This window comes from Rhamphochromis sp. 'chilingali' (assembly GCF_963969265.1).
Source record: "Rhamphochromis sp. 'chilingali' genome assembly, chromosome: 2".
NCBI classification, from domain to species: Eukaryota; Metazoa; Chordata; class Actinopteri; order Cichliformes; family Cichlidae; genus Rhamphochromis; species Rhamphochromis sp. 'chilingali'.
In genome coordinates, this window is record NC_137930.1 from 52,763,293 (window position 1) to 52,777,601 (window position 14,309).

At 39.0% G+C, this 14,309-nt stretch overlaps 1 protein-coding gene across 1 annotated transcript; it reads right to left on the reverse strand.

Moving 5' to 3' along the window:
• Window positions 1-2,507: 2,507 nt before the first annotated feature.
• Window positions 2,508-3,794, reverse strand: pthlhb (parathyroid hormone-like hormone b; the record flags this gene model as incomplete). Its single annotated transcript, XM_080875265.1, has 2 exons — window positions 2,508-3,174; window positions 3,691-3,794. 2 exons carry the CDS (start codon window positions 3,792-3,794, stop codon window positions 2,778-2,780), a joined length of 501 nt encoding a protein of 166 aa, XP_080731391.1. The 3' UTR covers window positions 2,508-2,777.
• Between the last annotated feature and the right edge of the window lie 10,515 nt (window positions 3,795-14,309).

Below are 14,309 nucleotides of genomic sequence, written 5' to 3' on the forward strand. Positions count from 1 at the left end.
AACATTTTAAACGTCTGTTTTGACCCAAATGTTACACTTACTATTATTTGTACTATTTTATCTTGATAATAATACAGCATTTGTAACTATTTTTCAAAGACTTTGAGGGAAAACTTACTATGAGCACTATAATAACAATATAATATAATAATTAATCAGTTATTGGATAAACGTTTTTTCAGACAATGTTGTAATCTTATATGAGTCACAGAATTCATGGAATATGTTTCTATTCTGAAGTGCTGGTTAAAATAAAAAAAGCAACTTGGTAGTGATCTCAAAGGCAACACACGGTCACAATAGGCTCTTAAAAATTGCATTTTCTAGCTCAGATTAGTTATTGATGATGCAAATAATCCCTTGTGTTGTCAGAAAATGTATATATTGCATACATACATCTGTAGGATATAAAAGAGTACTGAACGCCAAGTTTACTTATAATGGGTTGGATCCCCTTTTGCTCTCAGAACTGCCTTAACTTTTTATGTTAAAGATGCTCCTCAGGAATTTTGGTCCACGTTGACATGACAACATCACACAATTGCTGCAGATTGGTGATGTGAATCTCCTGTTTCATCACATGCCAAAGGTGGTCCAGCAGGTAGAGATCTGGTGACTGTGGAGGCTGGTGAGTGCAGTGAACTAATGATCACATTCAAGAAACCAGTTTAAGATGATCTGAGCAAGTTATCCTGCTGGGAACAACCATTAGAAGACGGGTACACTGTGAAAAAGCGATTACTGGGTAACATTACTCAGGCTGTGGGATACAAGTGATGCTCACTTCATTTCTAAGGGGCTCAAGTGTGACAAGACGATATCCCTAACACCATTATACCACCAGCAGCTGGAACCATTGATACCATTGATGGAGCCATGCTCTCATGTTGTTAATGCCAGATTCTAGTCCTACCATCCAAATGCTGCAGCAGAAACCTAGACTCATCAGACCAGGCAACATTTTTCAACTATTTTATTGTCTAGTTTTTGTGAAGTTGTGTAATTTCTATCCTTGGGTTTTTGCTCTTAGCACAGCACTTGGTGTGGGCTTCATCAAAGGTTGATTTGTGGTGCTGTGTGAGTGTATTTCCAATCTAACCATTCTCTGATCTCTGGCATCAAAAAGGCATTTCTTACCCAGAGAACTGCCACTCAGTGAGTATTTTCTCTTTTTTAGACTATTCTTTGTAAACCCAAGAGATGTTTGTGTTGGAAAATTCCAGTAGACCATCAGTTTTTGAAATATTCAGACCTGGCTATTTGGCACCAACAACTATGCCACGTTCGGAGTCACTTAAATCACCTTGCTTTCCCATTCTTAAACTTGAGCTTTAGCAGGTCATTCAGGTCATCGTGCCCATGGCTAAATACACAAGGTGTGACTGGTTTATTAGATAGTTGCATTTGTGAGTAGCTCAACATATCTACCTAACAAGTTGGCCATTGAGTTTAGGATTTCTAGGTGATACAGACGACACAGTTCACTGCATCATAATGTTGTAGTGTGACACCCACGAGGAGCTGGCAATGCCTGGTTAAAGGGGGATATTTTGCTGATAATCATATGATCAGGTCTGTGGTAAAAAACTAAAAATAAAATGTTTTTTTCATGTTTTTTCTTAATTCATCCTCTCTAAAGACTTGAGCTGTGACTTGAACCATGGTTTTAGAGGATTATTAGTCTCTTAGTAATTTGCCATTTCTAAATTTTCTCTTATTTTCTACATTTGTATAATTTGAATAACAAATTCACAATTATCAGTGCCTTTATACGCTTCTTTTTCTCTTTTTTTTTGTTTTTGCTTTATTTTGGTCTCACAGTCAAAAATTAAATATTAAAAATATTAAATGCTTTATTTTTAGAAGGAGTCCCAATTAATCAAATTGTTTGAATAATTTTTCTCAGCAAATCATTTTGGCTCTTTCTTAATGCCAGATTTTCCATTTGAGCTGCATATATCCTGGTAATAAAGACACAGAGAATAAAAAAATAGCTCTAAGGACTACATATTTAATGTTTGAATAACTGGAAAATTATACAGTATGCCCTCAGTGCACGTGCAGAACATTATCCAGTAGATGATTCTGGCTTAATGTAAAAGAAAAATCCAATGTTAAGTGATTGAAGTGGGTTTAATGAAGCGTACGCTGAGTTATCTAAGGTGTGAAAGAAAAGCAGGACCATCATAGAAAAAAAAATTACTAAACCATAATCTCAACCACAAAAGAACATATACAGGATATAGCTAAAGTGCATTATGGGATTTAGTCAGCAGCACTGAAATACATTCACAAAATAAATATACATTTTAAAGTACAATAAATTATGAACTGATGTATTCATTGACCAGTTTGTTGTGTGTAGGTCCATAACGGTCAGCACTCAGAGCCAAACAAAAAGCAGGGTGCCCAGCATCGCATTATTTGTAGAAGTTATCATGTATAGGAAATAAATACTTCCTCCCGTGCTCTTGCATACATCTGAAACTACAAAACATATCACTGCTTGGAAGTATATCAGGGCTGCAGAGTTGTAAAGATTTTCCAAATAAATATGGACCTAAGCAGGTGTTATCATGAAACTAAAATGAAGTGTGAGATTGTTTTACAGCAAAAATACAAACAACAAAGCCAAATATTAATATACACGCACAAACTCAGGGTTAAGATATAAAGTGACTGAGTCTGGCATCGTTAGTCTGTCAGGCATCAGTCAGCCTGCGTCAGTGTCTTAGTGCAGTACATAAAGGGTACTGTTTTTTTTTCATTTTTTGCTTTTAGATAGCCATCCGTGGTGGCGCCTTTGTTAGAACAGACCGTGCTCGCCTCCTCTTCTTATCGTTTTCTCTACGCCGGCCCAGCCTCACCTTTTTTTTCCTCTTGGTGGCAACTTTAAGTGACTCCTTATAAGCCTGAGCTTTGTTGGTCTCCTGAGGGAGGTTAGGGCCCACTCTGTCCTGCCTGAACCTGTCAGAGAGATCTTTGGTGGCTCCCGAGGGCTTCTGGTGGTTTCCACTGAAGCTTTGGCTCGAGGTTCTGCTTTGTGCAGGTGGAGCACGATCATCAGCCGTGTGCACCTCCTCCAGCAGCTCGTGTAGCCACATGCGGCGCGTGTACTCATGTATGGTGCGGCCCTTATCATGCATCAGCTGGGCGTGGCCTACTGACCTCTTCCTTACAGCAAAAAAAAAAGTGCCAAAGTTAGATTAAATTGTATCAAAAACAAAGGTAGTAAAAAAGCCACATGGTGGACTATTAGAAATCCGTTTCAGTCTCTGATATCTCTTAGATTACTGCTGAACATTAATCCCAGAGGAATATATCATTTCCTCTGGGATTAATAAAGTGTCTGATTCTCAGTCAGTCATTTAAGAACTTTTTTTGTTCCAACTTTAAATTTTATTTGACATCTCAGTGTTAAGTTAATAGAAGAAGTGGTTGGCTATTATAAATTTTAGGTCAAGCTTTATGAAACCTCAATACAGTAGGTGGCAGCATAAACAAGTGTGAGAGCTGTCACTAATCTGAGTTTGATATGGACCTAAAACAGAGAAAACATCCCATGCCTTACTTTAAAATATTCAAACTGCAGAAAATCTCAAATATTTTTTTCTTAAATTGCTAGCTTTTCGAGATCTTGCATAGAATTTGTTTTTTCATTTTTTTAAAGGTATCACAAAGGTAACTCACATTCTGCTACTAAGTGCATCAACTGGTCTCCCATCGAGAGTCACCGGAGAGCACAGCAAGAACACAGCCAGACTCCACTGATGAAGCACGACTATAGAGCACATCCCTGAGGCAAAAACGTAAGCAACACAATGAATATCATCAGTCTCTCTAATGAGTAATGAATTAATCCTAAACTGTGTCTGTTTTTTCAGTAGAGTTCGTTTCATCTGAAAAATGACACACACAGCCTTTAAACAGTCCTCTAAAAATATAAACATTTAAACTTACTTTGTTTCCAGTGAAAATCCCCCCAAAAAACCGTAAGCTCTTAAGTGTTGATGTTCTTGCAAAAATGATTTCACAAAAAAGATGTGTGAAAATTAATGTGCCAAACACAGTTTGGCCCATTCAGAACTTGTGAGCAGATCCATTGGTGTAAATGTAGCCTAGGGAAATCCCCTCCGAGTCGACTCCATTAATTTGCCTCCCAACAGTGTGTGTTAAGCTATTTATAACTTCCCAGTGTCCGAATAAAAGTGGGATAAAGATAGAAAGAAGAGAAGCCCATCAGCTGCAGAGCCACAACTCTGCTCAGTCCTGCAGTAATCTCATGTGAAGTCGCACTGAAGCATCATCTGCGGTAGTCAGAGCTGCTGAGCCGAGCTGAGAGCTCTGTGTGTGAGCCTGTGTGAGTCCGTGTGAGAACAGGCACTGAGAGAAAGTCAAACTCCTCTTTGGGTGAAGATGCATGCGCTACCTCAGCCCCTACCCATTAAGTCCAGTGCTAACACCCTGCCCAACCTCCCAACCCTCACCTCACTCTCACTCCCCACCAACCCTTCACTCACACCTGCTGTGACATGAACGTGGCACTGATGCAAAGTCCAGTCATACAACAAACAGCGTACTGAAAAAAAACTAATGAATAAACATATATTTAGAGGAATTTCTATGGAATTTCGCCATACTTTCAAAATGCAGTCTACTAGTATATTTTCATTGGGTGCTCAGAAATGACAGGTGTGCACCAGTGTAGGTAATCACGAGTTACCAAGCAGAGAGTGAATGGTATAAGGGGAGGGGCAGGGTTACTCCAAAGTAAACAGCCAGGCCTAACCACTTTCCCAGGGGAGAATGACCATAACCTCAGAGAAACCCAACCCACAGCCTCTCACTGCAGACCATTCAGTTCACCTCCACTCTGCCTCTGCAAACCAGCTCACCACCAAATGGTTACAGTGGGTTCTGAGGTATCTTTCATATTCAGCTCATAATGAGACTACTGAGGTTTGCATTAAGGCAGCTGTATACAACCTGAGGTTCACTATGCATATTCAGGTGCTGAACCGAGTCTCGAGTGCCTAGTGATTTAATAAATGCACTTGTTAAAGGCTTGGCACTCTCACATAAGAGGTGCCTCTGTGACTAAAAGTGCATGTATTTTTAGTCTCACATTGACAGACAGTGCATCATGTCCCAAGTGTGGAAGTGCATGCAGCAAGAAGGAGTGTCTTTTTTAAATATAATGCATTGCTTATATTTGAACCTTTGTTTTTTGTTTTTTCTGAAAAGCCTGATGTACACAATCAGACACTTGCAGTGCTACTGTGAGCAATAAATTGTGCAGAAATACCAGATGTAGCAAAAATAATAAAAAATTAAAACTCAAATATACAAATTGACATTCAATCTTCAAGTGCCCCAAGTTTCAGTAACATTAGAGTTTCAAAATAATATGAATTTTCTAGCAATTATTTCATGGGTCAGGTTTTACAGTGTTAATTTGAACTACAACTCCTGTCACCATTTGAAAAGCTGGGCTAAAAAATAAGTGAAAATTACATTCATTTATAATTTACTAGACCAGTATGCAAACAAAGAAGTTTTTGGAATAGTTTCTTAATTTGATGATTTTTATATAATTGCACATCTCACAAAACAGATATATTTATGTTTTATCAAACATGCTACCAGTGCCACGCTAAAGTCCTAAATGCGGCACAGCTATTTGTATTGAGCTAAATAGAACTCTACTGTTTTTACAAGCTTTGTCACTTGTTTTTTATCTTTAATCATGCATGCTTTGTCTGGTATCTGTGACAGCAGGCTAATGTTTCTGTATGTTTATGACAAAGCACATCACTAGATGCTAGCAATAGAGTTAACATAGCATGGAGGAAGCTAAAAGCCAAGGGTCCTCTAGTTTAAAGTTTGCACTGCTATGCCAACAACTTTTGTTTGATTGCAAATTTTTGACTTACCTGGAGTTTGCATGGCTCACTAGTTCAGATGGTGCTTTCCCTGTTGGCTTCTTTCATCCATGCTTACGTTTGTAACATTTCGTCAGGAAGATTTTATTACACATGTGACCATGTTTTGTTGTCACCTCAGTTAATATCCTATTGCCGGTTACTTATGAGCTCAACTCCACAAGATGAGGTGCACTCGCAGTAAAAGCATGTAAGTGAGAAACTACCATGACCATAAATGACTGCTGTATGCATAAAGACTCTCACACTAAGCTGAAATCAGACTAATGGAAAATAAATATTAATAAAAGTTGTTAAATAGGAAATCCATATTTAAATTTTTTATTAGACCCCTTGTCATAATGTAATTTTTGTCGTCTGCTTGCAGAGTGAAATAAAGCCTCTTGATTTATTAATCGAATCTGGAATCGGCATATTTTAGAAATCTATATACTGTTAGCATTTATCTAGTTTACTATTCATATTTTGTTCTTTCCTGTTTATATTATGCACACCTGTATTTTAAGCCTTTTAGTTTGTGTTCTCCTTACTGTTTTATAAAGTCTATTATTTGTACTTTGTTTCCTCAGTGTTCTTTTTGTTCAGCGAGTCTGTGTCTGTGTATAAAAGTTGTCCTTTGAGTTAGATTCAAGTTTACTTTGGTAGTTAGTTGTGTCCTGTGTTGAGTTTACTTCCTCCCCTCCCTCACTGTCTTGATTGTCTACAGCTATGTCTAGTTTGGTCCCCTCTATATTCTTGCTTTTTGGACTTTGTGTCTCTGAGTCTTGACCTGGGCTAATGAAAACGGTTGCTTTCTGTTTTCTTACTCTGTCTCCTGTGTTTTGGGTCCTTTTAAAAGACTTCCCTATAACATCAGCTACATAACTCCAGATTTAGTCTTTTCTTTCTTAAATATTGTTTAGGTTGCTGGGATATTTGAATTGCTTTACTGATGAATTTTGTCACGCACTATTTGGTTTTCTTTCTTTTCATTTGGATTTTGAAACCCAGCATTGTGCCTGCAGTTTATTACAATAATAACCAGCACTTATTCAAATGCTGGTTATGTAAGTCTAAATGTAAGTCTTTTTTTTATTATGTAAAAAAATGCAATGTAATGTACACGATGAACAGACTCCACAATTGTTCATCTATTAATATTTATATATTATTTCTAAGGCAGTAAATACAGTTTATTCAAAATCCTGAGTCATTTATGTAGTTGCTGTAGCTTGCTGTTTTACTGGATGGAATAACTGGCATTTATCCTCATGAAAAGGAACCATAAATAATTTCTGTGTGCAGTGATGATTACTAGAATCACTTCAGGGCAGTCTGGAGACCAGTTGGTGGTAAATTATTTAATAGAGGGCTCTGTATTTTACAAGCAGTCATGATTCAGTTCAGCAAGGTGTCCAGAAAGGGTTTGGGGCTAGGACAAATATATGGCGGACCCCCCTGCTGTCTCCCAAATTTTAGCTTTCTTCTCCTGCCAGTGAGTCTGCCCCAAACTTCCAACACTTAAACATTTGGTAGGGAAAAAATACCTCATCTGATTCCGTTCTGCAAAGACTTTACCTACAAGAAATATGAAAAAAATCCCATTTCCTGGCAGACTGCAGCATATGGAATAGGAGCCAGGAAAGCTGCTTTTGATTCATGCTAAATTGCACTCTCAACACAGAACAGTATTCCTGTCGGTTTTTCATCCTTTTCACTTTGCCCCTACTTTACATTCGCACATACAGAACATATACACACCCGCCCACTCTACTTTCAAAAAATGTGGAACCAACCGGCATTGACACACATTGCATTCACAGAAACACCTTCATTTCATCTTTAAATTCAGAGTTCATCATCTATTTTTAGATGCTTTTTACCCATTGCCTGCACTGGCCCACCCTATTAGGTCATAAATCCTGTCTCAAGATGCAGTCACAGTTCCTGCTTTTGTTGTGGAGTTGCATTCAGAGTCACCATGTGGATGTATGATTTTGATTTTAGCAGTTCCCTATGATCGCAGTCAACATCCTTTATTATATTATAACTATCTCAAAGTTCGTCTTTAACTCTGAATGCTGTTTGTTCTTTAAGAGGGATTAAAACATTTTAGCAAAAATAAAAGCAGTAGAATTTCTTTTTAACATCTGTAGTTTAGTATAAGCTTGTTTGATATAAATATGTGACAATAATCAGCTGCAATGAATAAAGTTTTAAGTTTTAATGTGTGTTTGATAATGGTTCCTTTATTACGCAGTCCGGACTTTGATCGTTTGACCATTTGTTCACATGAGAACTTCAGGTTTGTTATCCTGGAAAACCTCACTTGAAGAATGACTTTTGCAGAGTTATTTTCCCCTCTTAATGGTTTTTTAACGGCGAATTTCTGTATGGACCATTTCAGTTAGTTCATCTGAGGCATGCTTCATAATGTCGAATTGTGGGAAGTTGGAGGAGTTTTCTGCAGATCATTCACACCTAACAATCATAACTGTCATCCAAGGAATGCTCTTTATTCCTTTTTACCTTCAGCTATTTTCATCAGCTCGGCTACAGGGGCCCATTTTTATTCACAAGTACTCCTGAGGCAAAATGTTAAATTGATCCGCTCTGTTTTCTTTGCTTTTGGTGGTTTATTGATGCTTAAATCGTCACTTATTTAAGAGCAGGTTTTGAATATCAAGCACATACTTTAGTGAATAAAATGAAATCTGTATTAAGTTGAGTTTACTTTTTTTTTTAACAAACTCACTTAAAATGGGGGAACTTTTAAAAATGCATATGAAGTGTAACTATCATGTTTATAAGTCCTAGGGATGTGGCACATTTAATGCATTGTTTTTGCACTGTATGATCATGAGATTTTAATAATATAAGCATCAAATTGACCAAATCCCCCCACCCTGCCCTGACCTGTATTATTGAGCTTCTAGAATGTCAGAAAAAATTTGGCACACTGTGTTAAATGTAAATAAAAATGGAACCCAATGACTTTCTAATCTCAAAACCAACATTTGGTCAAATGTTTAAATTGAGAGGAAACAAAATGTAGAAAAATAAGGTCATTTTGGATTTGATGGCAGCACCATGTCTCAGAAAGTTGGGTTAGGATCAACAAAAGTCTTGAAAATAAGTTGTACTACAGCTGGGGGAACATTTTTGCAGCCAATTAGAGTAACTGAGAACAGGTCAGTAACATGAGTATGAAAAGTATTAAGAGTGCACATTAGTTTTTCAACAGTAAAGACAGGCAGTGGTTTACCAGTCTACAAAAACTGCGTCTACAAATAATGTTCCTCAACATACAACAGTAAAGACTTTGAATACCTAATTATTTACTAGGGGTGCAACGATACACAAAATTCACGGTTCGGTTCGGTTCGATACTTTGGTGTCACGGTTCGATATTTTTTCGATACAAAAAAAATGTTCATGCCTTTTTAATTTGTCATTTATTAAAATTATAAATATATATATTTTAACTCAAAAGTACAGTTTTTAAATTTAACCCTAACCCTTGTGCGTGTTTTTTATTTTGACAGCGAATGCGCACCTGCGGACCACTTATGTGCAGCCCTGGTTATTTAGCTCGTCATATTGCAGCCACAGAAATTCTTTTGTCCATGAAACCATAAAGCTGCACTTTCTTTTTGCCTTATAGTCTGATTTGTCATAACTTCTCCGTTTTGTGGTAAGCTTTTCTTTGGCTGTCACTTCTTCACCCTGACCTGTCTTATTTGGCTCAGCAGAACTAAAATATATATCCTGCTGCTTTTACACACGCACTCACATAAGCTCAGCGATTCTCTGCGCGATCAACCTCTCACATGTTTAAGCTTGCTGCGGGAGATTTCACTTGTCATGTTTGCATAGTAAGCTAACGATTAATAAGACGATGTCAGAGGAATTGGTGCACAAATTATCATCACTCACAGATCAGTGCTGTCGCTCTCTATACACAGTTCGCACGATTGCAAAGTGAAAGCAAAAAAACAAGCGCAAATTCAAACGCGACTTCAATATGTCACATATTGACAGTGGCTCACCGATGCCAATGACATAATTACCCAGCTACATTTCCGAAAGAATGCAAAAGCATTGACATATATTTTTCCTTCCTACAATAGCCCGACGGGCAGGGAAGAGATAGATTTTGGTACCCCGACTGAAAAAAATCGCTAGCCCCAGGACGTCGGGCTAGCGATATTGCAAGCCCTGTATCTGATTGAGGAATCACTCATCTTTGGAAAAGAGAGTTTATTACAGAGAAATGTCTCTTTCCAAAATAAAAGCTATACTATCCGCTTCTTCTGGGCTATATTCTCAGCAGCATAAGGAGAATCATGTGCTAACAGCTGTCTAAATGACTCGGCTAAAGTTAGTAGCATGCTTGCTTTTTTTTGTCTGCTTCCACTTGTCTTTGCACTAGGATGATGTCGGCGTAAATGTGCAGTCATATTTGTTGTGTTCCCACTAGTGCTTTCAGGTTAATCTCGTTGAAATGACCTTAACGCCACAACACGGCAAATCTCCGTTAACGAGCTACCGCCGATCGCCCGTGCATGGGGCTAGACGGCCAACACGTTAACGAGCTAACTGCGCTAACACACTAGTTCCCACCCATGTAATTGAGCATTGCATGGCACATCCAACATACTGTTTTACTTTAGTCCATGACTCGCTTACCTTCAGGGTCATACGTCACATGAAAACCAAAATAATTCCAAACGCCAGATCTGAATGAGGGTGGGGGAGGTCCATGTTGCAAGGAGAGCTTAACTTCTGTCTTGCTAGCTTGCCCTGTGCTCTTCCTTCTGACTATGCTGTCTGTGTTGAGCGCTCAGTGGATCTGCGCTCGACAATGCAGCCTAGGCGGAGTAGTCGAACGCAGATTCACTGAGCGCTCAACACAGACAGCATCGTCAGAAGGAAAGTTGATAAAATAAATTACAAATGTTGTATTGTTCGATACATATGCATCCCGAACCGAAAGCACTGTATCGAACGGTTCAATATCGATACGAATATCGTTGCACCCCTATTATTTACAGCACATAATGTCATCAAATGATACTGAGAATCTGGAAAAATCTCTGTGTGGAAGGGACAAGGTGGAAAATCAGGCATGAAAATCACTGCATGGGCTCAGGAACACTTTCAGTTCACCGTGACAATGTTCACAAAAAGGCAGAGTAAAGCTCTATCATGCAAAGAAGAAGCACGTGTGGACAAGATCCAAGTTTTAGAATATGAGAGGTGAAAACTGAAGTCTGGGAGTGCCAACTACATGACATCTTTTCCGGCAAAGTCATTTTTCAGTCTCTCACTTTGTAGATGGTCCCTGTACACTCATTTCGCAGACAGCTCCACATGGACACAAGGAGAAAGGAGAACAATATAGAATTTTTACGACTCATACCGATATTTGGTGATTTAAAAATCAGCCGATGTTTTTTTTCCTTCAGACACACAAAACATACACAGATTTCCCTAATATTTGCCATTGCTAAGATCACAAGGCAATGCAGTTTAAAAAATAATCGTTTATTGTCACAAGTCTACTCATTTACTGGCCAGCTCTGCTCGGATGAGCTGGTTGTTGTGTTTGTGGAGTTTCAAACAGGTGGTGCTAACAGAGAAAACACAGAGTGCCCCCTGATGGAAAAATTACGGAACATCAACACTCACAGCATCTCTTCTTTACCTTATAATATTTGTATTAATTGGCCATTATAAATGTCAATACTGATATATCAGGAAATAGCCAACATCGGGATCTTAAAGTTGTTCTTGTTTACCAGATTGGAGGATGACTTGTTTTATTTTAAACAAGCTCATAGTTTGTTGTCTGCCTTAATGATATAATTTGAAAGTGGTGTTATTGATCTTTGAAGAGGTTCAAATATGATACATTTTTTTCCAACTTACGTAAAAACTATTTTTTTAAAAATAAACCCTTCCCATTACCCAGCCCTTGTGTATGTTACTTTGACTCAAAATAACATTTAAAATGGTTTTGTACCACCACCACCACCACCCCCACCCGAATCCACATTCATGTAAAGTTTGACAATGATATGGCTTAATTTATCTCTCATTATAATGTGCCAACATGATCAAGGTCTGCAGCTATTGTGCAACGACATGATCAGCTTGTTGGTTTTCCATTTGGCTGTAATAGAGTTCAGAGTTCCTCTTTGGAGAAAATGGCTGGAATAGTCATAGTTTTTGGCCTTGCAGAATTCACCCCAAGTTTTAAATTCAGGATTTGTTGCCATCCTCCATCCATCCTCAAGATATGCAGGAGGTTAGGTTAATTGCTGGTTCTAAATTGACTTTAGGTGTGATCAGATGGATGGATGGATGTTTACTGTAATTTCTTTGTGTCAGTCGCTGAAAAAAACGGGATCCCAACAATACTGTGAATGTAGCTCAGGGTGTTTAACACTGTATTTCACACCTCAATCTCCATTGTATAACATATATCAATTCACAGCTTTTGGGTTATTTTCCAGCTGCAAATACAGACTTTCACCCACAATGCACAATGGCCTGTTCAGTCAGAATGTCACAGAAGGGTCACTGCTCCACGCTTTAAGAGGCGTACATCCTGAACATTACCTAATTCCTGTTCAGGGTTACCCAAACACGGCCTCCTCCAACATTTATTTGATCTGCAAGTAGCTGCAAGATTTGTCTGTTTCTGCTGCCCGATATATAATAATCCTTCTCAGGTAATGCTTTGGGGCCGATTTCTTATTTACAACTCCTTTTTAAAAAAATGTTAACCATAAATGTCAAGCTCCTGGAGACAGTGAGTCGGGGAGGTCCTGCCAGGACAAAAGCATGCTGTCCAGACTCAGTCTACAGCATAGGTGCATTAAATCATTATTTTTCAGACAGGAAATCTGCCATTGGACATTTTGCCTGTAAAATGTATTTTTAAGATTAAATGATTCCTGCCTGGCATTGCTGAAGTGTTCTTACACTCATCTATTCAGTGTTAAAGCTTGTCTCTAGTGAAAACTTAAAATGTTGTTCATCTTATGATTAATCCGTGCCTGATCAAGGTTTACTTAAATGTGATTCAGACTGATTCCAAAAGGGGGAAAAAACAAGTCCGGAGCTTGAGTCTTTGACCTGGCCTTATGCAGAGCCCACCACATTAGCATTTTTCTCTTGGCAGATGTTAATGGTGAGGTGCCTGACTCTCTGCAGTAGCCCTGTGCTTGAGGCTCTAGGGAAGAGGGGGGGCTTCTTGCTTCTTACTCCTTACTCACCCACCTCCAAACCACAATATGCTCAATGTCTGATGCCCCCCTCTCATCTGACCTCAGAGGCAGGTACCAGAGCAGTTGGACGTGGCTTAAAGCCCCACAGGGCCACCACCAGTGACCACCACCACCCTCCTGTCCCTGACCTATCACCCAAAACATTACCATAAACTCCTGCCCAGGTGCCAAGCATCACAGACACAGCCGTGCTTACAGTTATATGCTCTGCACTGACTCTCCGTGTAAAGATAGCTTTGTCAGAGGGCAGAAAGTGGAGCTGGTGGAGAGGGAGAAGCACCCTGGTTTATAATTGCATTTTACACGCGACGTTAAACCTACTGTGGTGTTTTTACGTTTTGTGGCTTGGGGCATTGCCCGTGGAACGCGCCCCTACCCGCTGCATCAACTACTGTGCGATATTTGAGGCTGATGAAAAATGCGCCCGCCAGTGTGTGAACTGTTTTATAACATGCCACAAGCCAGCATGTGCCATGTCCTTTACTCACTTGACAAATCACGCCGTTTTGCGTTGCCCCAGCCCCTGTGAAAATTGAAGAATCAATAGAGGTCTGAGGGAGAAGACCACACACACATGGTGTTACGGTAATGATGGGCTGAGTCTGTTTGTTTGCACAAGCGAAGAGCAGGCTCAAATCATTAATGAGTACTTTGCGTCCAGCGTGTAACCACAGCTAAGCCAGTGGGTCAACAAGGTAGGCCAGACTAACCACTTTGTGTGTGTCGTGCGCAGATGCATGTGTGTGTGTGTGAGTGTGTGTGCTTAAGACAGAGCGAGAGAGACAGAGATCTGTACATTTCTGCATGTCTTTGAAAATAAAAATGAAATCATTTATTATTAAAATGTGTCTTTTTCTTGATGTGTTAGTCGCTCTTCCATTATCTAGAAAGACTCACTATAACGTTTCTATATTTAACATGGTGCTATATTTACTTGCGCCGTGACACACAAATGCTGTTTTGTTTTCCCAGTGAGTAATATTTCTGAGACATTTCGTTGTGAATATTTAAACACGTCAAAAAAATGCTTCACTTGAAATTTCCAAATCGTTATAATGCAGTTTTAGCCAAGTGCACTTCAGCAACTCAAAGC